At 43.4% G+C, this 23,604-nt stretch overlaps 1 protein-coding gene and 1 long non-coding RNA gene across 11 annotated transcripts; one reads left to right on the top strand and one right to left on the bottom strand.

Annotated features, from left to right (window-relative positions):
- The first annotated feature begins 435 nt into the window (after positions 1-435).
- On the top strand, positions 436-23,227 carry LOC1274760 (guanine nucleotide-binding protein G(q) subunit alpha). 10 transcript variants are annotated; one of them, XM_061652075.1, is made up of 10 exons: positions 459-1,329; positions 10,135-11,465; positions 15,104-15,288; positions 15,453-15,607; positions 16,028-16,156; positions 16,885-17,013; positions 17,775-17,904; positions 17,984-18,137; positions 18,659-18,766; positions 19,132-19,545. In XM_061652075.1, exons 2-10 carry the CDS (start codon positions 11,348-11,350, stop codon positions 19,212-19,214), a joined length of 1,191 nt encoding a protein of 396 aa, XP_061508059.1. In that variant the 5' UTR covers positions 459-1,329; positions 10,135-11,347; the 3' UTR covers positions 19,215-19,545. The 10 variants fall into 10 exon arrangements, with proteins under 10 accessions (XP_061508055.1, XP_061508059.1, XP_061508053.1 ...); XM_061652071.1 differs by lacking the exons at positions 16,885-17,013; positions 19,132-19,545 and adding an exon at positions 19,695-23,227 and having other exon boundaries at positions 436-1,329; XM_061652069.1 differs by lacking the exons at positions 16,028-16,156; positions 18,659-18,766 and adding an exon at positions 18,251-18,358.
- On the bottom strand, positions 534-3,119 carry LOC133392249 (uncharacterized). The gene is made up of 2 exons (XR_009765564.1): positions 2,931-3,119; positions 534-2,761 (listed from the first exon to the last, which is right to left on the bottom strand). It is a non-coding gene; the product is annotated as an uncharacterized LOC133392249 (long non-coding RNA).
- Positions 23,228-23,604: the final 377 nt, after the last annotated feature.

Here is a 23,604-nt window from a genome sequence, read left to right on the forward strand (position 1 = left end):
ATATTTTTCTGGCTTTAAGCAATCAAATAGCACGAGAAGTAGAAGCTACTTCACATTCTATTTTTACTACTACACGCCATGATTAGATGAAGTTGGACGAAACACTTTGCAAGAAAAGGACAGCTTTATAATGAAGTGTTATAAAACGCTAATTTTATGAGGTAAACGAGTGGCGCTTCGAGTGCCATGAGCTTTTTTGGTATTTTCAAAATGCACCAGTCTTTTACCATCAGCTGAACGGAATCTTCGATGATTTCATTCGGCGGTCAGACGCCGTTATGACACCGTAACAGTACCATTTTTTGAGGAACGATTGAAATGACATCGAAACCGCTCTTTCAAATAAAACATCGCCTGGACTGCGTACGCAACAAAACGGCTGCACAGGCTTGCTGGGAATATCAACCCAGCGCCGGAGCGGATAGCGCCCATCTCAATCTTGTTCCATATCGGAGCTGGATGGAGCTGTACAGTTCTGCTCACAGCGCACATCACTAGTGGAAGAGCGCAGAAAAAGCAGCTAAGAAAAAGTCTTTTCTTTTCACGGTAAAAGAAAACGGTGGCGATTTTGGCCTGCCTTCGCAAACGAAATCGAGCCGGAAAAGTGCATCCGGTCGTGCAGTCCGGGAAGCAGTTGCGTTCGCGTGTGCGTGTTGTTTGCGGAGCCTTCACGCCCCGAAGCTGTGCAGAAAACATATCCGCCGATCCGCCGAGGCCCAGCTAGAGCGACGACGACCGCGTCATCTTAATGGCCGATTGAGGAACCGTGCGCGTATTCCCGTGTGTGTCGACAGCAGCGCCTCTTGCCGTGGTGTACGTGAATGCGTGCTCCTGGTACCAGCTTTCGCCACCCGTCTGTACCCGTCTGTGTGTCCGGCAGGCAGTCACGCACGCACGGCCACGGTCGAACCACGGTACATCCAGCGACTGCTGCTCGTCCCGTCTCCGCACCATCAGGGAGTGTGGGACAGTGTGGGGCAGTGTGGTTGCGCCTGCTCGCAGGGGGAAAAGAAAAAGTGCAACGGCGCCCTGTCGGTGGTGCGAAGAAAAACTACGCGAAAATACACACAAGGGCGGGGTGGCAAAATCCGCACTGTGCTCGACCGACTCCAGTTTCGGTGTCGTGGGGCGAGGATGATTCTCAGTTGCGCGACGCAAGTGAGATGAAAATTGTGCAAAAGTGAACGTGAACGTCGCCGTGGAGGGTGCAGCAAAGGGAGTAGCAACGAGCAGGAATCGTCTTACAGGCTGCGCTGGCTCGGATGATGATGATGGTGTCAAATTAAAAGCTCGAAACAAGTGCAGTCAAGCTATCAGCGGAAGCAAAATGTAAGAAAATGCAGCCTTTTCTCAATCCATTGCGAGTGGTGCCGAGTGGGAGCGGGTCGAAGTGTGCGTGTGTGTGTGTGCATGTGCCTGTATGCGTGAGTGTGTATGTGTGTCCGTTCTTTGATGTGCAAAAGTCATGGAGAGGATGATGCAGTCAGTTGTAGTAGTAGTAGAGGTCGATGGGATCAGCTTGTCATTTCCTCGGATCTTGGTTTTGGAAGTGAGATGAGATGAGCGTGAGAAAAGTAGGGTTTTTTTTCATGGGACACTGAAAATCGACTCGAATGCGCGGGGCCGCAAAGCAAATGGCCAGATCAGCCATGACCACCATTGGTTTTTAAGAGAAATCATTTTGGGGCCACATTTTGTGCTTGTTTTCGTTCTGGCTGGCCGACCGAGATGCAGCGAGCATTGTGTCCGAATGAGTCACGGCGTAGAGTGAGCATGAGATTCACTGTATCGTGAGAATGGATGTTGTGAGGTGTGTGCGTAGAGTGAGATAAGATGACAACACCGGAACATTGATTGCTGTTGGGGGTAATGGTCCGAGCGAGAATTAAAAGGTTTTGTTGCATCGTTACGAACAAGAGTTCGAGACGAAAAGACTCATTCCAATGTTCTTCCACCAGGGGTAATTGCGAAAGGATTGAGGACAATACGTGTGATTGGTCGGCACGGTGTAGAATACCCATAAAAATTGTACTGTGTGCAAGTAGGGAGCCCACATCAAGCAAGCATGAGAAAGAGAGCACGCGCTGGGCCAGCCAGGCACGGGAGAACATGAATGAGATGAAAATCTGCCTCGCCCGATAAAATAAATCAATGATGTAAAACGCGCATACCGAGCCGCAGCCAGTCCCAGTCGCTGTACTCGACGATAGTCTCTGGATATTTTCAATGAGAGTAAGAGAGAGTGGCTGGACCGTTCGCTAGTGACAGTGAACTGAGAACGAATTGGAGCGCGTCTCAGATTCACCCCAGTGTGCACTACACCCTGCCCAGACCGCAGACCCCTGTGGACAGTCTACTCCTTCTTCCGCCTTCCTGGCGTGATCCGTGGAGATCCTCGCTTCGGAGCAAATAGGCCGTCGCTCCCTTTCGTTGCCAAATGTGTGTTTGCTTTTGCGGTGGAAACTCCCGCCCCCCTCCCATTTCCCTTCTTTCCACGTTGCGTGTTTGAGGGGTCTTGTGTGCATGGGGAAAATACGGCTATCGGCTGGAACGTTCGTGCGCCCCAGTACGTGTGTGTGTGTGCTTGTGTGTTTCGTTCTTGGGTACGAATTATTTTTCCCCGATCACGTTTGACGATCGACTGGAGATTTAAAAATGGATATTAATTTGCTTCGGCTAAAGTTGGTGTATCATAGTAACTAATTTAGAGAAAAATGCCATGATATGTAGGTTGTAATCTATCCTCAATCATGCAATATCACTATAAGCAATGTTGCTCTTTTTTGAAGTCCATTAATTTGACCACAAAAGATATAAATTACACTAGGTTTACGGGGATGTTTTATGTACATATCTTTTGAGCACCCGTCAAATTAAAGGGTGAATAAGAATTTAGATTATTTAAAATCATGATTTTTTTTTTTTGTCACGGTCTCGTAGTACAGTCGTCAACTCGTACGACTTAACAACATGCCCGTCATGGGTTCAATCCCCAAATGGACCGTGCCGCCATACGTAGGACTGACTATCCTGCTATGGGGGGAATTCAATTAGTCACTGAAAGCCAAGCCAACAAGTGGTACAGGCAGGCCTTGACCGACAACGGTTGTTGAGCCAAAGAAGAAGAAGAAGATTTTTTTTTAAATCTAAATATGTCTAAATACATGACACATATGTTGTTTAATTAGTAGTGGTTTCTATTAAAATTTGTCTGCACATTGCCAATTAATTGTGATAGTCGTTATTGTTTCACTAACACATTAGCCCCGATATTCTTTCGATGCCACATTTTGCCCGACACCAGTTTGTGTTTCGAAGAACACGAGAAATAAGTTGGTTAACAATTCCGTTTCAGCCCACTTTTATGGGATTCTTTTATGATCATGGATGGTACAGAGTGCTATTTTACTTTACCTTTGCAAGAAAAATGCTACAAATAAACTAAACATACTAAATGCAACCAACCAACACGTCAATTTTGACGGGTTTCGTAGAGATAGGAATACCCCTTGTTTATTTTAAAATGTATGAAACATAAGAAAACAATACAGTGGAACCCCTCATATCGAGTTTAATCCGTACCAGCACCTACCTCATTATACGAAAACTCATTATGTGCTGATAAAAAGGGCATATACGAACAATGTTGTTATTATTAGTATCAGGAAGATATGTGTAGTCAAGTATCGTTGTCGTTATTGTAAAAGTAGTCGATTGTTTTAGTATTTTTAAAATATTTTCCTTTTTTAGAACGATCTATTTTGGTTTGTGTCTAATAATGTTTGGTTTTTCCGCAGATAGACATTATCTTCCAGACTTTTTTAAGTAATAAGCCAGTTTCATCTTTATTGTAAAAAATTGTGTGGTTTATATACATCAGCACAAATCAGGTTTTAAAGATTTCTATTAATTCATTGGCATCACATCTACAACTGAGAACATCTTGTAGAATACATATGGAAGTCGTCACCCAAGTGGCAGCAATTAGCAGGGAAAACTCTTGCCTTCATGTGCAAATAGATGTGCCCCACTGGCAGAACAATTATTGGGACATTATTCCTCCTGTCAATAGTTTTATATTAAACGATTGATTAGTATCAAAGCTGTCATTTACCTGAGCGATAATCAAAATCAAAGAAATACTCAATTATTTTACTCGTTTTGCGAAATTTTGCTTTCGATGGTTGTTGAGCAATTAGATTTGTTCGCTATAAACTCGTACGAGGCGTTCCACTGTAATTATACCACAAACTCCCATAATCTCATTATAAATTCGCGATAAGCAAACATCGAGTTTAAATCGAAGATATTTTTCGTATTTTAATTCAAAGTTTCGTTTACGTCGAATTGACCTAATTGGTCTCCGTAAACCTAGTGCTGACTGCCGGTGTACATAATTGATCTGTTAACATAGGATTATTGATTATACATTAAAGTTTACCCTAACAGTTTTTCCTTAAAATCCTTTAAAAAAAAATAAAATCCTTAAAATATCTTTAGTATAATTTCTTCGATCTCGACCCTATGCAGGGGAAAGGATGGGACATCATCATTATAAGCTAGTCAACGCCAACTACGCGGACTATTTATCTTGTTTGAGGGGTGGAGATAAGTATGCAAGAGTTCATTAGAAAATATGCAGGAAAGAATAAACATTTTCAATAGCAAACGTAGGAATTCTGCAAGTTTATCAATCCAGAATCCAGCTCCTTCAGGCTATGTACTCAATAACAAAGATTCATGTTAAAATGGGTTTTACAAGCTAGTGAAAACTCATAAATGAATAATTTCTGTAGTAGAACGTCGATGTTCCGGTGCCTGTTCATCTGAGTGTTGATTAAACAGCTCCTAAAAATTATTCAATGGTACCTATAAGGACAAACCAAATTAAGATACTGTTGTGTCTGCACGTAGCAACGTAGGACGATGTACGGCACAAACAGAATATGTATTTTAAACTATCTTTGGTTTATATTAGTTACACGGATACGAATACATTATAAATATTATTGCAGACAATTACACGCAATGCGGGGAGAGATTCTCGTGCCGCGATCCTCACTGAGGACGTCACAGGATGACAGCCCTGCAGTCAACAGTGAGCCCTCAGGATGACGCAGCGGTCTGTCCACAACAGATGGATTACGATCTACTTCTTCAATTTTATTCTTAAGATTACATATTTACTCGTTTTTGTATTGTAAGGGACTATTGGAATATTGCTACGAGTAAAACAACAATTGTGTTAATCGTATAAAACCCTTCATATAGTTCTAAATCAGCCAAGTCAACAACCATTTTGGATAATAGCTCTTTTGTATTTATTTGTTAATACGGGTACAGGATACGCAATGTAATTTTAGAGGCATTTAATAGCTTTAGGATGCGCACAAAGATTAAACCACTTTTAAATAAGTTTAACAACGCAATCTACAAGCGCCTCTTAAATCCAAGGGACACTTTATTCAACACTGACTCAGAACCCCTATCAATTCTACGACTAATCCCAAACCCATATCGATCTTACAACTTTTACAGAACCCATACTGGTACAGAAACTGATTCCGAACCAATACAAGTATTAGAATTGGTTATGACACTACACTGGCACAGGAACTGATCCTACCCTTATTCCGGTTAGGAAAATGATCCTGAACCCATGTCGGTCCTGGAATTGATCATGATCCCATACATGTCCTGGCTGACTCTGATCACACACCGTTCCTAAAACTGCTTTCAAATCAGTACCAATCATGGAATTTACCCTCAACCCAGGCCAGATCTTTTACTGCATCCATATCAGTCCTGGAACTGATCCCGAACCCGTACTGGTTCGGGAGCCGATACCGAAAGCATATCGGTGGTGGAACTAATCCCGCACCCGTACTCCGTACCCGGTCAGCAACAGAACCTGGCTTAATTCCTGTCTTAGAACTGCCCCTAAACCCATGCTGGCTGAAACTGCTCCCTTTTTAATCTACCTAATGCCAGTACCTTTAACAATCTTAGTAATTGACCTATTGAGTCTAGTGGGGTTTCTAGTGGGGTAGGAGAATATTTTTTTGACAAAAGATCTAGGTTTTTTTAATAAACAAATACTGTGTTACCACATTTAAAATGTTAAAGACTCCGTGTATGCTTTCTCAGCTTTCTCAAGCTATTGAATGGACAGGTTGGCGCGCAAACTCAGCTTCCATGCTGTTATCGGTAATGTCTTTTTGATTTTTCTTTTTCTTTGGCACAGCACAACAACCGTTGGCTTTCAGAGACTTATTTTACACATAGCAGGAAAGTCAGTTCTACACGTATGGGGGCACGGTCAATTCAGGGCTTGAACCCATGATGGGCATGTTGTTAAGTCGTACGAGTTGACGACTGTACCACCAGACCGGCATGATAGGTGTCTCTGATCCTAGATAGGGGACTTCAAAAATGTGTTCACCTATCCGTACGTCACCTCTAAGTAAGTCTGGAATTACTAGTAGGTCCGCTGGTGGTGCTACCATCAGTTTAGTCTTTGTCTGGTTTATCTGCAATCAGAGGTTCTCTGCCGCCTGTTCGATCCCTTGGTTAGGCTTCTGCTTCATAGGAGTGCCGCAGACCAATGATGCCTCTATATTATCAGCGTATGCCAGGATCTGGGTTGACTTACAGAAGATGGTTCCTGTAGTCTCCACCTTCGAGTCCCGGATGGCCCTTTTAAGTGCCTTGTTGAATAAGCTACACACTCGTTCCCCTGGCGCAGACCTTTGGTGGCAACAAAAGGCCCTGAGAGTTTTCCATCCCCTTTCAGCTGGCATGTGAAGTTGGCAATAGGCATTCTAACTAGCCTTATCAGTTTGGCCGGGATTTCAAAAGAGCTTATTGCGTAAACTTGACCGAATATCTACTATTGAATTATTACTACTGAATTACTTTTTGTTACGCAATACCTTCGTGATATTATTTGGTCCACAAAGTCGATTTTACATGAATTGATTCCTCGGATGTATCAGCTGTGCAAGGATATTGATGTTCCTAATCAGTTGACATTGAATAATTTTCGTTTTTAAAGACAGTTATTTAAGACGGTTGTTAGCATGCTTGTTTATATGTTTATGTTTATATGTTTATTGATTAATCCATCGGGATCTTGAAGATCCTACATGAATGTAATTAAATTAGTGCTTATAGACTATGTAAGGTACATAAATCGATCGGGGAGAACAGGTGCACAAGAATAGAAAATGTATTTTGAAAATAAAATTATTACGTAAATTGCGTCCTGAGTCTATCTCTAAAAACATTCTGTGGTATGTTGAAATCGAATAAATCGTAGTTATTTATGAAAGTTCGACACATAGCTGACATAGGATCAGACTGGCCAAAACGAGTTCTATAACGAGGGACGGATACGAATTGACGTGTACGTAGATTCCTAGATGGCGCGTTAAATTCTATCGTAGCTAATAGAGTAGGAGCATCAATGTGGTGGTTAAGTAGTCCTGATATAAAAAGGCATTTAGCTATCTCACGGCGCTTTTTCAACGACTCAATCCCTAAAAGCAGACACCGGGAATGGTATGACGGTAACACATCGCCCTGTCGCCATGGTAGGAGTCTTACAGCATATCTAGTCGCTTTTCTTTGGATGGCCTCGATTCGATTACTCCAACTTCGATTACTTACTTGTAATCGGGCTAATTTCATTACTAGGTATTTTTTCGCAAAATAAAGAGTTTCATAAAGCGGCAGTATCTTAAGGCTTCATGGAAAGACTTGTAATCAATTGTTATTTTTAAACCTAGCTTGAATGTCTCTATACTGTTATGTAGTCATCGATGCATTGATAATCAAATGATTGTTTAAAATATCGATTTTGACAGCCTGATTTACTCCTATCTCACCTAACCGCTCTTGCCTGTAATATGTTGCTAATGTTACAACAAACGCTTCGTTTGTTGCGAACATATTTTGCCCGCGTGAAACAAAAGGGATATAGATAGGATACTTATTGAGTAATAAATTACGTAGCCGTACCTATGTTATGTCAGATCTATTCGATCAAGGAGGCATTAAGATGGATAGACCTTTAATGGATTTGCGTTTCTGCGATCCCGCGGGAGTTGCAAGATATAGCCGCGTGGAAAGGGGAAGGTCACTGTCGTCCAGTTGACTTTCTGCCCGGCGTAACTAATTTTCCCGAGCAATCTCGAAGCACGGTCGTGGTGTGGTTGCGTAAGATGCGGTACCGCTGCATTTGAATCAATACCGAACCGCGTAAGCTCTGTAAACAAGAAGTCTCACCTAAACCGATCGCTCTGCGCGAAGAAGCATCGCTTTTCAAGTATTTTCGGTGTCAAATTGTCCACTTTCCAGTTGGTACAACGCCGGTGCCTTAATCCACTTTCGAAGGATTTTGATAGAGAAAAAAAGGACAGCAGGAGAAGGCCGGGCATCGGTCACGTGCAAGCGTGCCAAACGCTATGGGAGTGACCACCGCCAACCACAGGAAGTGTGTAGTGTGTGTATAATTAAATTAAATCTGTAAGGCAGGACGTTGCAGCGGAGCATGGACGGGGGTGCTGGAGAGTGGTGTGGTGCGCGCCACCCGGCTGTGGCTTCTTAGCTTCTCGCTTATTCGCAAGGCAAACCCGCTGGCTGACAACGACGGCGAAAAAGTGAAAACCGTGGCTCACGTGTATGTAAGGCTCACGAAAAGAAAATCGGCCAGAATGGAAATATAGTTCCTCTGCCCGGGGAGGTCCAGAAGGGAAGACCCACGAACGCTTGTGCGAGTGTGTATTCGCGCAATGTTGACCTTCCCTTGCGCGATGCGATTCGAGGTATCGGACCACCGGCACTACACCCTCCCCACCAGCACCACTCCCACCACTCCTGCCCCATCAGGCTCCTTGGGGAGCGTGGTTATGTGTGCAATAACGTGGTGTCCATGCATGCGAGGGGGAAAGCTGAACCACAGTGTCCGTGGTCCTGTTCGGCAGAGACACCCCACAAGGGAAGGACAGCTCGGTGTGGCTGTCGCGAGCCCCGTGGAACCAATAATCGATGCATTTTAATTTGTAGCCGGAGCCGGAGCCTATAAAAGAGCATCGCGAATCGCGACAACTTCCAGTACGTACCTGCTTGGTGTCACCGCCGGACTGTGTTCTTCTCAGCGTCATTTGGGGTTCTCCAGTGTTTGGGAGCGTTCAGTGTGTTCCAAGCTGTTCATCTCCTAAGGTGTGTTTGGTGCGAGCGATCAGTTTGTGGCGATCACAGCGATCTTTGTAGCAATATCTTTAAAAAAGTTGTTTTTATCGCTCATTGGTAATTCAATCTTGTGGAACAATTCATAAGGAAGCTTCACTCTCTTGCGTGTTTCGGAAAGTGTGTAATTTTCTTCAATTGTGAGATTATCGTACAGTTTTTAGGACTGCAGCAGAGTTCAAAACGTAGATCTCTAAATCTTCGGTTGTGTTTTCGTTCACTGGGAAGTGAGTGGTTTTCCATTAGCGAAGATTCAATTGGAGCGATTCATTTCTGGAGGAATAATCGCGATCATAATTCCCGTTTATGACTTCAGCCATACTGCTAGTGATCAAAGCCTACTTTGGTAATGGTGGGCGAGTAGTGGTGGGTCCTATCAACTAAACGCTTCGGAATAGATAGGATACACTACTGCAGACGCCATCTTTGGTGCATCTTTGGTGCGTGCTTCTGTGTGTGTGCGTTGTTGGGTTGGAGAACTCATCCATCTGCGCAGTGTTAGTGGGGACCGCAGACTGTTCCACTCAATCGTCCCTGGTTTGCTTGCTCAGTTACTGTGCCTTGGTGTGCCGGTCCAAACCTTGTTAGTTTCTGTTTGCTTTTCCTGCTCCAGTTGGTGGGATTGGCAGTTTTTAGACGATCGCACGATCGATCACGCACGCCACCGCCACCTCTTATTTGTTTCTTCCCGTCCGCTCTGCTCATCATCCTCTGGCTTAAGCCAACAGCCACCAGACAGGCGTTGATTTGTGCGTGCGCTGAGTGTAGCTCATCATCTGTCAGTTTTCCGTCATACCACCATCATCATCATCATATTTGCTCCCTTCAATCATCACTAATATGTTTCTTCTCATTATTGTATTTCTTTCCCTCTCTCCAATCTAGTTTTCGTTGGTTATGGTTTCCGTTGTTGCGTGGAGCCCGCGCGTTTGATGATACGTCTTCACCGGTGCACTTCCGTTCACTTGCTGCGGTAGCACAGTGACATTACCCCCCCCACACACACAGAGTAAGGCAACAGGAACCTACCGCAGACGCAAGCCAGGACGGCAGAGGTGAAGTGTGGTAGTACAGGCCACCACAAACCCAGCGGAGATACATCTACAAGCGAGACAGGCCGCCGCCGGCACCACCCCGGGTTACTGTGCTGCACGGAAGGATAGAGAGAGAGAGCGAGCGAGAGCGTGTAGTGCTGATTTCGTCGAACTTCGCCCTTGATTGCACGCTGGCCGTGCCCTACGTCGACCGGCGGAAGTGAAATACCGAGCACTCCCGCGCCTGTGTGTTTGTGTATGTGTGTGTAGGTGTGCGTGTTTATGTGTATCTGCTGTGTGTGTGCACGTTTGATTGTGTGTCGGAGTGCCTCTAAATACGGTGGTGTGTGATCCGAGGTTTTGAGAATCTCGGTATTTTCTCGACGAAAAATCACTCGCACCACAGGCCGTCGCCCCTTCTCCAGCAACATATACATCGTTCCTTCAAGCTCCTTCCCTCCCACTACCCTTCCCCCACGCACAGGGAGGGACAAGAAGACAACGGATCAACCATTGCCGCCGCGCGTGTTGATGTAGTGGTGGAATTTTGTGATAATTGAATTAGTGCAATAATATATACGGCCGCGCGTAACCGCCGCGCCACCGTTGCCGCCACGACAGTAAAAGCAAAGAGGTTGTTCTGGGGTTGCAAGAAGAAGGAGGCCGTACACAAGGGGGCACATGTCGATATAGCACGTGCTCACACGGTACTCGCGGCCACGACAGCGGAACCGAAAGTAGCAATAGGCAAGTAGGAGCAACAAACCGGAGCCAATTCTTCCCAGTGTGAGAACGAGCATAGCGGTCACTCAGTTGTGTGTGTGTGTGTGAGTGCGTGCGTGTGTGCGTGTGTGTTGCAGTAGTGATCGTTCCCGGTTGGAGCATATTTAATCGTCTGAATCGTCGGACGCGTGGCAAGTGTTTCACGATCGCATCCTCTCCCGCCTGTCGACAGCTGGGTCGTCGTCGGTCCCTGCCGTTCCGCCGCCCAAGAACGAAACGAAGGATAACGGAAGCCGACGCCAACGCCGCCGCCGGAAGCGTGAGCCAATCTCGCCGCCAGCATGGAGTGCTGCCTGTCTGAGGAAGCCAAAGAGCAAAAGCGCATCAATCAGGAGATTGAGCGGCAGCTGCGACGAGACAAGCGCGATGCAAGACGGGAGCTGAAGCTGCTGCTGCTGGGTAAGTTAACTAATCGCCACAAAAACAAAAACAAAAAACAAAATGGTTCAGATTAGTATGCATTTTAGTGCGGAACAATTTACACGACCGCAGTAATAACAAGATAAGCGACCAGGCGTCTCCATTCTCCAAGAACTGTGCCTGGGAAGGATCCTTTTTCTCCCGGAACAATGTTTCTGTTCAACTCCAGCTTTGCACCACAAGTGTAGCGTAAATTCATCGCTAAAACAATATCCAACTCTCTCCGGCGTTGGTGGTCGCGCGCGTTCTTGTAACGCAAGCGAGAGCAGTCGTGAGACACGAAAGTCCCTGGCTCACCGAACGTAGGCCAATTTGCATTCTGCCATCTCACTATGGAGAAAAATCCAGCCGTGTGCATTATCAAGACATGTTATGATGCCTTTATCGGTCTTACTGCAAATACGATGAAATGCGTATACTTTCTTGCGTGGTTTGGCATGAAGTTGCCTTAAATGTGTCGCTTGGCACACATGAAACGATAGTTTCTTTTAAAATATCACCTTCATTGGCCTACCTTTCCTCTTCCAATTCCAAAAGATGTGAGCAGGAGAAAAACGAGTGTGTGAGAGAGTTTGTTACCGCCGCGAGTCTCTTTTCACTTCCGTTCATTCATTTTGGGGCCCAAAGATATGTATGTGAGGCGCATGCATGGGAGAGAAAAAAATACAGCGTACTAAATGAGATGCACACATACACACTCACACACACACTCACACAGGTCACACTTCGGATGAGGAAAATGGATAGCAAACGAAGGTGAAGGTGGTGGGACGTTTGTAATGCCAGGGTGTTGGGCGCGGGTGACCGGGGAGCCAATCGCTCACTGGTCAGCAATGCGCATGCCTGCAACGGACAGCACATACATACATACATACATACATACATTGCAATTTTCGTTGGGTTCGTTCTTGTGTGGAGGATCCCTACTGTCATTGATTCGAACGGTTCTTCCAAAAATTTCTCTCGCTGCTTTCTTTCTCTTCACCGCGCGCAGTTCGATCGCTCCAAGCGATGGAGCAGGCAGGCGGCGGTGTTGGTGATGGTGTGTACCAGTTTCTACCCAGCACGCGCTTCTTACTCCTTGTGCTTTCACCGGTTCGCAAGCATTTGCGGAAGGAGGGCGGCGGGAGATGAAGATGAATAGATGCTTGCAGCATTTAATTATGGGCGATACATAATTCTGATTAAAGTGTCAATGAAACTGTCCGTTTTAGCAGAAACGCTTTACCAGAGAGTCGAGGTGGCGGGCATGCATAAGGTGGAGAGCGGAAAGCGAACAGGAAAACATGTTTTTTTTTTACAATGACCTGTGCAAGGGGTCTAATGGCAGCTTGTAATTACTGCTCCAGTGCCATACCACACCCACCTTTAAAGGCGCCAATCCGGAGAGGACCCATAATGAGCTAATCTCATTCAGACCCGCGCATCGCCTCTGCCGATACTGTGAATGAGGGATTTCATGAATGGCTCTTTGATGGGCAATTTCCTCTATCATGATATGACATACGACGAGCTGACTCCGTTGAATATGAGCTGTGTGTCTGTATGAGCCCCTGTTCGTATGTATGCGGGCTCGAGCATGTAGATGTGAGTGTATGTAACACCATCAATACTTCCAAATACCGTAATGACCGTTTTTTGCTGCTTGAGCGAATCGAACGATTTGATCACAACGCTCCGCACAACTGCACATCATATATGGCTTATTTAGAGATACACATTTTCCTTTTGTTTAGCACCTCTCGCTTGAACTTTTAACCATGTGCAAGAGAAGAGGACAGACAAAAAAAAAACAACAGAAACAACGCTCAATTGCGAACAAAGTTGTCGAATGTGGTTGAGCATGTGAAGAAAATAATGTGACCAGAGGCGGCCAAACACAACGAACCTGCAAGGAGAGGAAGGGATAAGGAGAAGAACCGCAACCTTAAGATGGTGGTCGTCGACAATAAGAGAGTAAACAAATCATTAGCGTACAGCTAGCTAAATGCACATTACGCTAATCGTTCCCTATCGTACGTTTGCGATAGGGAAACATCGTTGACCATCGTCTCGCGCTTATTGAATGTATCTATGGCCGTCCGCCCGGCCGCCAACTCGTGTTTCTTGTGCTTGTTTCGCGTCTTTCGCTCCTTTTTTTCTGCGCGAGAGTATGGTCGTGTGGCGCTATTCGATGCATATAGGTTTTACAAAGATGCACATAGTCAAAAGTGACACTTCAACTCAGACAGTGTACAATCGGTGTCGGTCAATGTCGTCTACCGTCATGGGGTGAAAATTTTAGCATTACACTAGAAGATCGCTTGATCCGTGCTTAGTAGCTCTACTCTCAGGTTTGTTGGCGTATTTTCAAGGCTAAAGTTTATTAGTGCACGCTAAGTTATTGCGGGCATTGCTTTTTCGTCGCGCTTTAATTAAATCAGTTTAACGCTTAGGCTCAATCGTTCATTGGAAAACCGTTGGTCGAAGTTCTCAGTTTGACCACCTCACCGTTGCAAATATTTTTGAATAACCAAAAACCAATAATTGTAAAAATAACATTAGTCCATGTAATAGCCTTCAATTATATTTACAAAGCATTCATACAATAAAATAAAATATGTTTGTGGATCTAAATGTATTATCCCCACGGTTGTTCTCTAGTTCAGGGGTCTCCAACCTGTGGTCTGTGGACCACTTATGGCCCGTGGCATTATGTTAATGGCTAGAATAAGATTAAAACATATGTTTGAACTTTGAACAAAGTCTTCAAAATCTATGCCCTTAATGGATTTGGGCCGCGGCAAATGTATTTTCAAAGCCAAGTGGTCTTCAAATCCTAAAAAGATTGGAGAGCACTGATCTATATAGATCAGGAGTCTGTAAACTCTTCACTTAGCAGGTCGCAAATAATATTGTTGAGGGCCATTTTGACGTTACGATCAGCTAATGGGCGAACGTTCAAATCGCGTTTTGATAAGAAAACACTAACTGCGTCTATAAAATATTCTAACCTTTACATGGTCAGGCAGCCACATAATATGCCGTGACAGCGTGAGCGCAAATGGTCCGTAGTATGGAGATCCCGGCTTTAGGTCATGAGAAGATCATATCCTTCAAATGTTAAATGGCGACAAAATTATAAATTAATGTGTGTCCAAAAACAATATTTAGTAATTTTAAATTGACTCTCATTATTCCTTTTACGAACTTTGATTCTTATACTTTCTACAGTTTCTTGACTCTCCATTTGTTGGAACACACTATTGCAAAAAGTAGGTGGACACGATCGACATAATTCCGATGGTGATGTACGGTGCCACGACGCTTGATGTTTACTGTAGTTTTCTTATTCCTCCCATTGCTCGGCGATCGTGCCGGGATTCCTTTCGTTTTGCATTGGATGTTGATAAGATGGCACATGATGATGACTAGTTGTTTTATGTTTTGATTTTTGCTGCGAGATAGATTCTCAATGCCACGTGCTTCAGATCGCCACGATCGTCTCTGCGTCTACCATATACATACGTAAATGTTTGTGCTCGCTCAAACACTACCCACCGATGAGGGCCGCCAATGTACTACACTCAATATGCACACAGATTCTAATGGCTGTTTTCTTTCTTCACCTTCCCCAGGTACTGGTGAATCGGGTAAATCAACATTCATCAAGCAGATGCGTATTATTCACGGCAGTGGCTACTCGGACGAGGACAAGCGGGGCTTCATCAAACTAGTATACCAAAACATCTTCATGGCGATGCAGTCGATGATACGAGCGATGGATCTGCTGAAGATATTGTACAGTGATCCGGCAAATATCGTAAGTGTACACAAAGCGCGCGCGCGCGGGCTCCGGTTGAGCGGTCAATGCTTGATCATCCGCGACACGTCGCGCGTTGAGATCCGGTGACATTTGTTACCAGCCTGTGATGCAATAATAGTAACGCTCACTGGCCACCTTTGTACTATTCTGTTTCATTGTAGGAGCATGCCGAGCTAATACGAAGCGTAGACTTCGAGACAGTGACCACATTCGAACCGCCATACGTTCAAGCAATCAAAGACTTATGGGCCGATGCGGGCATCCAGGAATGTTACGACCGAAGGAGAGAGTATCAGCTAACAGATTCCGCCAAATAGTATGTGTAGTTTCTATTCCTAACGCTTGAGCTACCCGTTAAAGGAGTTTTAGTTCTGTTTTTTTTAATAATTCCCTCCTAAAAATACCCTATGTTATTTTATTTTGGGAAATTCTCGACATTGAAAAAACAGGGAATTTTAATATTACTTCTTTGGAAAATTTCCAACAATATATTCCGTTTTAATATTTTGAATCAGTTATCGGTAGTTTACTGATATTTTGACTCTACGTTGCAATTGGTTTGCACGATCAATTTCAACGATGTATTATTTATTTAAAAAAAGTTGCTTTTTCCTCCAGAAACGTTTTGTTTACGTGCCATAATGAAACACACACACATGTGGGAACCAGGATATCACGTCTAGGTTTGCTTTCCGAATTAACCGATCCTCATTTGTCGTCTCCTTTCACCATCCAGTTACCTTATGGAGATCGATCGTGTCGCAGCACCAAACTATCTTCCAACGGAGCAGGACATTCTGAGAGTGCGCGTGCCCACGACCGGCATTATCGAGTATCCCTTCGATCTGGAGGAAATTCGGTTTAGGTAGAGTTTGACGGACCAGCAAAGCTTTTCGAATTTTCGAACTGCTTTGGTCTCTCCTTGTTACTTCTGTCTTGTCTGTGGTTTCATGTGTTTTTTTTTTCCTTTCATTTTATGTGTGTCTTTTCTTACGTTTGCATGCGCACTGAAGATTCGTGCGGTCGGTTGGGTTGTGTTTGTCTTCAAATAATTACATTCCTTATTTTTCTAACCCCTTTTTTCTATGACCATTCAACAGTTGATTTCTTCTGTTATGCTTCGTTGAGTTTGTCATGTTCATATTTGTAATGCATATTGAGTGCATCAGTAACTCACATAGAACTCTGTTCGTTACACACGCATAAACACGGTCCTTGAATGAACTTAATTTACCATTCTCGCTTTGCATAATCCGCCCCTGCATGAATTAACAAATGATCAGTTTGTCCAGCGACTATCCAGATGAAAAGTGATAATACGTACATTAAACATTTTTCTATTGAATGGACATTAATAATTACTGCAGTGAAACAGTGACGACGACAAACATAGCTTGCATATGAAGATCCGTAATCGCTCAGATCGTTTAATCCAACGGATAAATGTAACTATACTACCTACTGCGCTAGAGAACAATTCTAAGAAACATTCCAAAGACAGAACTAAATAATGCCTCCTAGATAAATGATTGTAATCGAACTAGTAATATCCACCGGTTGGTTCTCATTCCTATTGCCCCGTTCTTTATCTAGCTACTTGAGCGATTTGGCACGTATCGAAGCGGAAGATTTTCTCCCGACTGAACAAGACATTCTAAGAGCTAGGGCACCGACAACGGGCATTTTAGAGTATCCATTCGATCTGGATAGCATCATCTTTAGGTATGAACAATACAATTTACTTCGTTTCCTATGTGCCCTTAAAAGTGTTCGATTTCTGCAACATCGACCGTCTGTGTAATATACATTTCGCTAGGATGTATTGTTTGCGGGAAGATGGTGAAAAAATTAAGCAAAATTTGTAAGCTAGACAGCGATCGTACGTAATTTCTTGTTTGTATGCTGATTTTCCTGGGCCTTACTGTATGGTGTGCATTGTGAGGCTTGATCCAGGGTGCTTGGGTTCCTCGATTCGTTGAGCCATCCTTCTTCACAGTATATTGGTACGCTATAAGTGGTATGAGTGGGATTGAGTAGGTTTCTCGGGGCGATTAAACTAAGATCCATCATGAACACAGGTATCATCATGTATATAGGTAAACAACATCTCATGCTAACAAAATGCTTTGGAATCATCGGTGTCATTATCTAAGACGATCATTTAATGGGGGCAAAAGTTTCTAAATAAAACCAGTCATCTCTCATATGCCATATATATACACACAGCCATATTTGGTGTCTCATGTTTGTACAATTTGGTTTATGTTGGTAACGAAATAGCATGCTTTATATAATCATTGTTTCTCTGTGTGCTTGTGTATTATTGAATAACATTACCGAATGCGCTTCTTCATGATCGAAAAAAATGTGTGGCTAACCATCGGTGTCGTATGTGCCCTAACATCAAAAACAAATAGCTAACTACATCTTTGTATTTTGCAATGACCATGGCTGACATTATTTCCATTTGGCAACACCAACAGGATGGTAGACGTCGGCGGACAAAGATCTGAAAGAAGGAAATGGATCCACTGTTTCGAGAATGTAACATCAATCATATTCTTGGTTGCACTGTCGGAGTATGATCAGATTCTGTTCGAATCCGAAAATGAGGTAAGTACGCACGAGAGGGTTAAATAATCCTTCACGCGTTACAGCTGTTTCACAACATGTTCTTCCTTCCTTCCTACAGAACCGAATGGAAGAATCGAAAGCTTTATTTAAGACCATTATTACGTATCCATGGTTCCAACATTCGTCGGTCATCCTGTTCTTGAACAAAAAGGATTTGCTCGAGGAGAAGATCATGTATTCGCATTTGGTAGACTACTTCCCCGAGTACGATGGTAAGTTGAGCATTGGCTATTAGACTGTTAAGCATAAATGCGTGCGACTGCACGCATGTTTGCATGTGTTAATAACATTTCTTTACGAAACTCTCCAATAATCACGTCCGAAGGACCGAAGCACGATGACGTGAAAGCGCGCGAGTTTATTTTGAAAGTTTACCTGCGCGAAAATCCTGATCCAGATCGAATGTGTTACTCCCATTTCACTTGCGCCACAGGTCAAGATTTTTTTTTTTCATTTTATTGTATGATTAAAGGTAGCCTTATATACTGCTAGAAACCGTATCGCTCTGTGGGCCTGACCGGGTGCCCTTAAGTTGATTGTGTCGTTTGGTATTTATTTGTGGTTGTCGCTCGTGGCTCATAAACTATCATCAGTTCCGAAGCAAATAGTTTAGCTGTACGATGTACGATGTATTTTTAAGATTGTGCTCCCGGTAGAAACATACCGCCGAGAGTTATCGCTTTCCAATGTCACGTCCATTCATTTGTTTCGCATATCTTTCACGATCATACAGGACCACAAAGAGATGCAATAGCTGCCAGAGAATTTATACTTCGCATGTTTGTAGACTTAAATCCCGATTCGGAGAAAATAATTTATTCACATTTCACTTGCGCGACAGGTAAGTTTCCCTCTCACACGTATATCGTTTCCCTCCCTCTCATCTCACCGTACTAACAATATTTACTTTTAACAGCTGCTTTTGTAATTAGATTTGAGTTGACTTTCTATTCTGTTTAGATCCGGTTCTTGTGTGCGTGATTGTCTTAGCTTGTTTTTATTTAGTGAAGAAGCAAACTTGTTCAAGTTAAACGTATAATTTACTGAATTATTTCTATTTTTTTTTCTTTTTTTATATTCTCAATGCTCACATATTTTAACCAAACTGTCACTGGATTGCTTCTCGCTTTGTTTCGACGGTATCGGTTGAAATAAATTACTTCTCTTCCATCGTCAACCTATATAATGCGCGTGTGCACAAAACAGATACGGAAAATATTAAGCTCGTGTTCTGCGCCGTAAAGGATACGATTATGCAAACTGCTCTGAAAGAATTTAATTTGGCTTAAAGAAAAGCACTCGTCAAAATTAGTATATCTTATGGCGACGCATGTCCCAAAAGGATTGATAAAAAAAAAAACACACAGCCGTTGTTAGTAAATTTCGTAATCTCGTTTTCGCTCTTTCTTTCTTATCGACGTCCCGAGCAGAGGGGTCAGATAAAGCTTTCAAAGTAGTAAGAAAATAAAAAAAGCAAGCCGCGTAAATTATAGCAAATCAAACTTAATATTTATATTTCCTCACGTGCGCGCACGCGCCACCTTTTGAACGAGTTCCTGGTGCCGCTCCACGATTCTTAAACCACACGTTACGAATAAAGAATTCGATTGTTAAACCTAAGTTGGCTTTATACTTTCATTTCGTTTTTTCCCGCTCCCCTTTCTCCGCCATCCTTCAGACACACACACACATTTTTCCAAAATTGTAAATCGCTAATAATTGTTTTATTTTTTTAACTTCTACCCGTACGCCTCTCGCGTCGTTTGCAGACACCGAAAATATACGGTTTGTGTTCGCCGCTGTCAAGGACACGATACTTCAGTCCAACCTAAAGGAGTACAATCTGGTTTGAACTCGGAGAGGCAACAGTGCTTGCTTGCCATTGGCACCTGCGTTTCGGTATCGACTACAACAGAAGCATAATGGTGAACGATCGCTGGCGATGATCTCGTTTACGTCAAAGGTGTGGTATCCCTTCATCATTATATTCGCCTTTGGTGCCATTCTACTGGAACTCTATCATCATCGTTACCAACAAACCAACAATTACACGCGCTATTCGCGGAAGTGTCGTCACAGCAACCAACTAAAAAAAACAAATGGCCGTGGCCCCATACAGCGCACTGCACCACCCTGTGGGCCGTAAATGTAGTGATTCAAAGTGAGCCGAGCAGCAACTTCCTCGGAGCGCTACATCATCATTAGTCGTCCGTCATTATCGCCACACTACGGTCGCCATCATCATCATCGTCATCGTCATTTGCACATCCGCAGCAATAGCGAGCAGCACGAGCGGGCGAGCGGCAACGCGCGGATACGATGCTGCAGCGTCGCAGTATCGTTTCGCGAGCTTCACTCTACAACGTGTGGCCAATGATCGTTCAACCTGTGAGGGCACCATTGTCTTGTTGAGCGCAACAGTAGTCACCTTATATTTTATTAATTGATTCAAAAGCTGAACGTCAGATATGTCGGACCATGCGTGTCAACAAGACTGTGCCTGTGCTATTTTCGAATAGGGGGGTATTTATGTTCGCCTCTGGTTATTTACATATACGAGCATTAAATTCAATATATCGTTGCTTCGATGTTTGCTTTACTGCTTGTGCAAAAGTGGGGTGAAGTCCACAACACCGTTACTGCAATCAGAATCTAACAATCGTGTATACACGCACATGCACACACTCCCATACTGGAACATTTATTTTAATTACTCTGTGTAAAACGGCGCGACCTCGACTGTTGGGTGTGTATATTATTACGAGATCTGCTAAACTGCATACACACATACACACACATTATGTTGCAATAACAAGACCCGTAAGTCAGTCCGTGAATGCAACGAACAGAAGAATACCATCACATAATAAACATAACAACATGTGTACAGCAACTGGGTTCATTTAGCAGCAGCTGAATGAATTTGCAGAGCAATGGTGATTATCCTTACTTGTTAGTGTACTGTGTTTGTTTAGCTTTATCTTCCTACACTGATTGTAACTCTTCGCTTAGCAAGTTTAGTTCCGGCACGAACCGCTCGTAGATACTTCCTTAAAGCCATCTCCTTGCCAAACTAGGACAATGTATCGATGTGTCGACGATATAGCAATATGTTGATTGACTGTCTTATTACACACTCTCACACACACACACAAATTGTAGTCATTTATTGACAGTTCCTGAGCTCGAATAGGCGTATTTTTTGTGCGGAATGTTTACTGCACCAAAACAGTTGCGTTTCCAAACATATGTTCGTCTCACGTATCGATGGATGAAAGTTCGCTCTCACATCACCCAATAGCTATTTCACTTACCTGTTGTCTGTACCTCCGCGTACGATGGCGAATGTACGATTTTGTTTTATTGCAAGTTTCCTTAAAAGAAGCAATTCAAAGAAATCCAACTTGCTAAACCATAGTTTCGACCGATCCATAGTAATGTTTGTTACAGAACCGAATGGAGAAAAGCTAAAATTTAGCAGAGACTATATTTTTATTTTGCTTTGTAAAAATAATGTTATGTGTTTTCGTGGGTTTTAGAAGACGATTGTGATATCGCGCCTTCAAACTCATAAGATGTTGCCGGTTCACAACACTATTTATTCCCCTGAGTTGCAAAGAGAGATACGTTAATATGTTTACTGGTACTACCAATCGATTCGTAGTCAGATGCGTCGTCCTCTTCCACGTTAAAGCAGAGGAAGAACGTATAGGTCTTTTATTTTTGTTTACTCTTGTTTATAGTTTCGCTATTTGCACTTCCATTGCCCACTTATCCGAATTGCCGAAAGCCGCACCAACACGAAACGCTAATGCAATCTGTGTGTTGCAAGTGTGATAATCACATACAAACAAACAAAACCCCCACAACTCAGATACACACACCGTCAAACAGTAGAAATGTTTGCAATGATCAAACGAAACACGACGGTATCAAGTATCAGTCGAACTGATTGGTCGAATAGTTCTGTTTTACACTTCAGTCTATATCCCCCTCCCTTTGCTTAAGTTGTTGCATTTAGGTGTCGTTGAGTGAGAGAACGTGCAGAGCGCAGATGGGCAGACACGGGAATGGGCAGATTTTTACGTGCATGAATATTAAGGTAATAATATACATCGGACTGTGAATTAAAAGAAACATAAAACAAGAAAGCAATCACTGAACTCAGACCAGCAGGCCCAGGCTCATCACCACGGACAGCCATAATAGTGCGTAAGGGGGCTGATTTATGTTGATCGCCCGTCAGGGCCACGATTCCTGCGCCTCCCGTAAATGAATTGAAAACAATACACACCCATACACACACTGACACACCCGAGATTCGCTTTTCATATCATGATTTTGTGTCAAACAGTTGACAGCCGCTAGTTGAATGTGATTATTACCATCGAGGGAGCGTGCGAGGAAGTCTTTGAAATGGTTTTGCTATTATTATATGTGTATGTGTTCCAATTTCTGGCCAATTAAACCAAAAACAAAGAGAGAGAAGAAAAGAAAACAAACGCACGATCAGGGAAGAGATAGAGAGGAAACTGTGTCAAAAAAGAAAAGGAAATCCCACGGGAACTACACCAAGCAGCAGCTGTGTTATGTGTGGGATTTATCCTTCCCGTTTTCACCCAAGTTGATGTGATAAATCGAGAAATGCAAACGAACGAAGCATGGTATCGTTTTTTAAGAACATTTCCCAACTGCTGCACTCACTCGTGATCGTTTGATCAGACCCAAAAGATGCGTGTATAATAATCGGGTCGTGCGGGGTAGTATGTGTTTTGTTACGTTTTTTTTCTCCCCCTCCCTCCGCTTATGTCTCGTTACGTTATTATTTTGATTCGTTTATCATTTCGTTTAGTTTAAGCGTTGGACCATGTTCAGCCTACCTTCAGCTCTAAAGGCGGAATAATAACCGGCTGCTACAGAATTCAGGCAAAGTATTGTGGAATTGAAAACCGGCAGCGGTAGCGAACGGGGGGGCAATTAGTAATATCCCCCCGGACACACAACCTCCCCTAACGTTATGAATGGTTACCTTATTTGTATCTGTTGTTTTGTCACCATCAGCCTCGTTATACATATAAATATATAAATATAAATACATATAACTCATAACTAATGTATGTGGTAAATGTACAACCAACCCTAACCTAACCTTTAAGTTAACTTACGCGTGTAACAGATACCAGCGCGCGCACCCTTACTGTGTCCGTGAGTCATCGTCTGCGTTCTTGAAATGGGCTTCAAAAACGGTCCAATAAATATAGTTTAGAAGCCGGCAAAAATATAAGCGGTTTCTGCAGCAAAACGCGATTGAGATTTTTGTTTCCCTTTTACTCCTTACTGCTCCCGAATGTGTTTGTTGTGTACGCTGGATGTTGTTATCATTCTTCATTTGGATTTTGGTTCGCTTCTTTCTTTCTTTCTTTTCTTTCTATACGGCAAACAACACGACCTGAGATGAGATATGCTCCCCGTTCACGTGTACAGGATGTACGATCACGTTGAAATATTATCTCCACGTCACTGTGAGGGTAATGGTTAGGCATTTAACAGCAAGGCTAGATCGATACCATACTATTTGGTGACATTCGTTTGCCACAGTTTAATACCACAGCATTGGAATCGAAAGGAAATCCGCTCACTTGAAAATCAGTTTGAACTCCCCGCGTGGTGTTATAGAGG

Source organism: Anopheles gambiae, chromosome 2 (genome assembly GCF_943734735.2).
Source record: "Anopheles gambiae chromosome 2, idAnoGambNW_F1_1, whole genome shotgun sequence".
NCBI classification, from domain to species: Eukaryota; Metazoa; Arthropoda; class Insecta; order Diptera; family Culicidae; genus Anopheles; species Anopheles gambiae.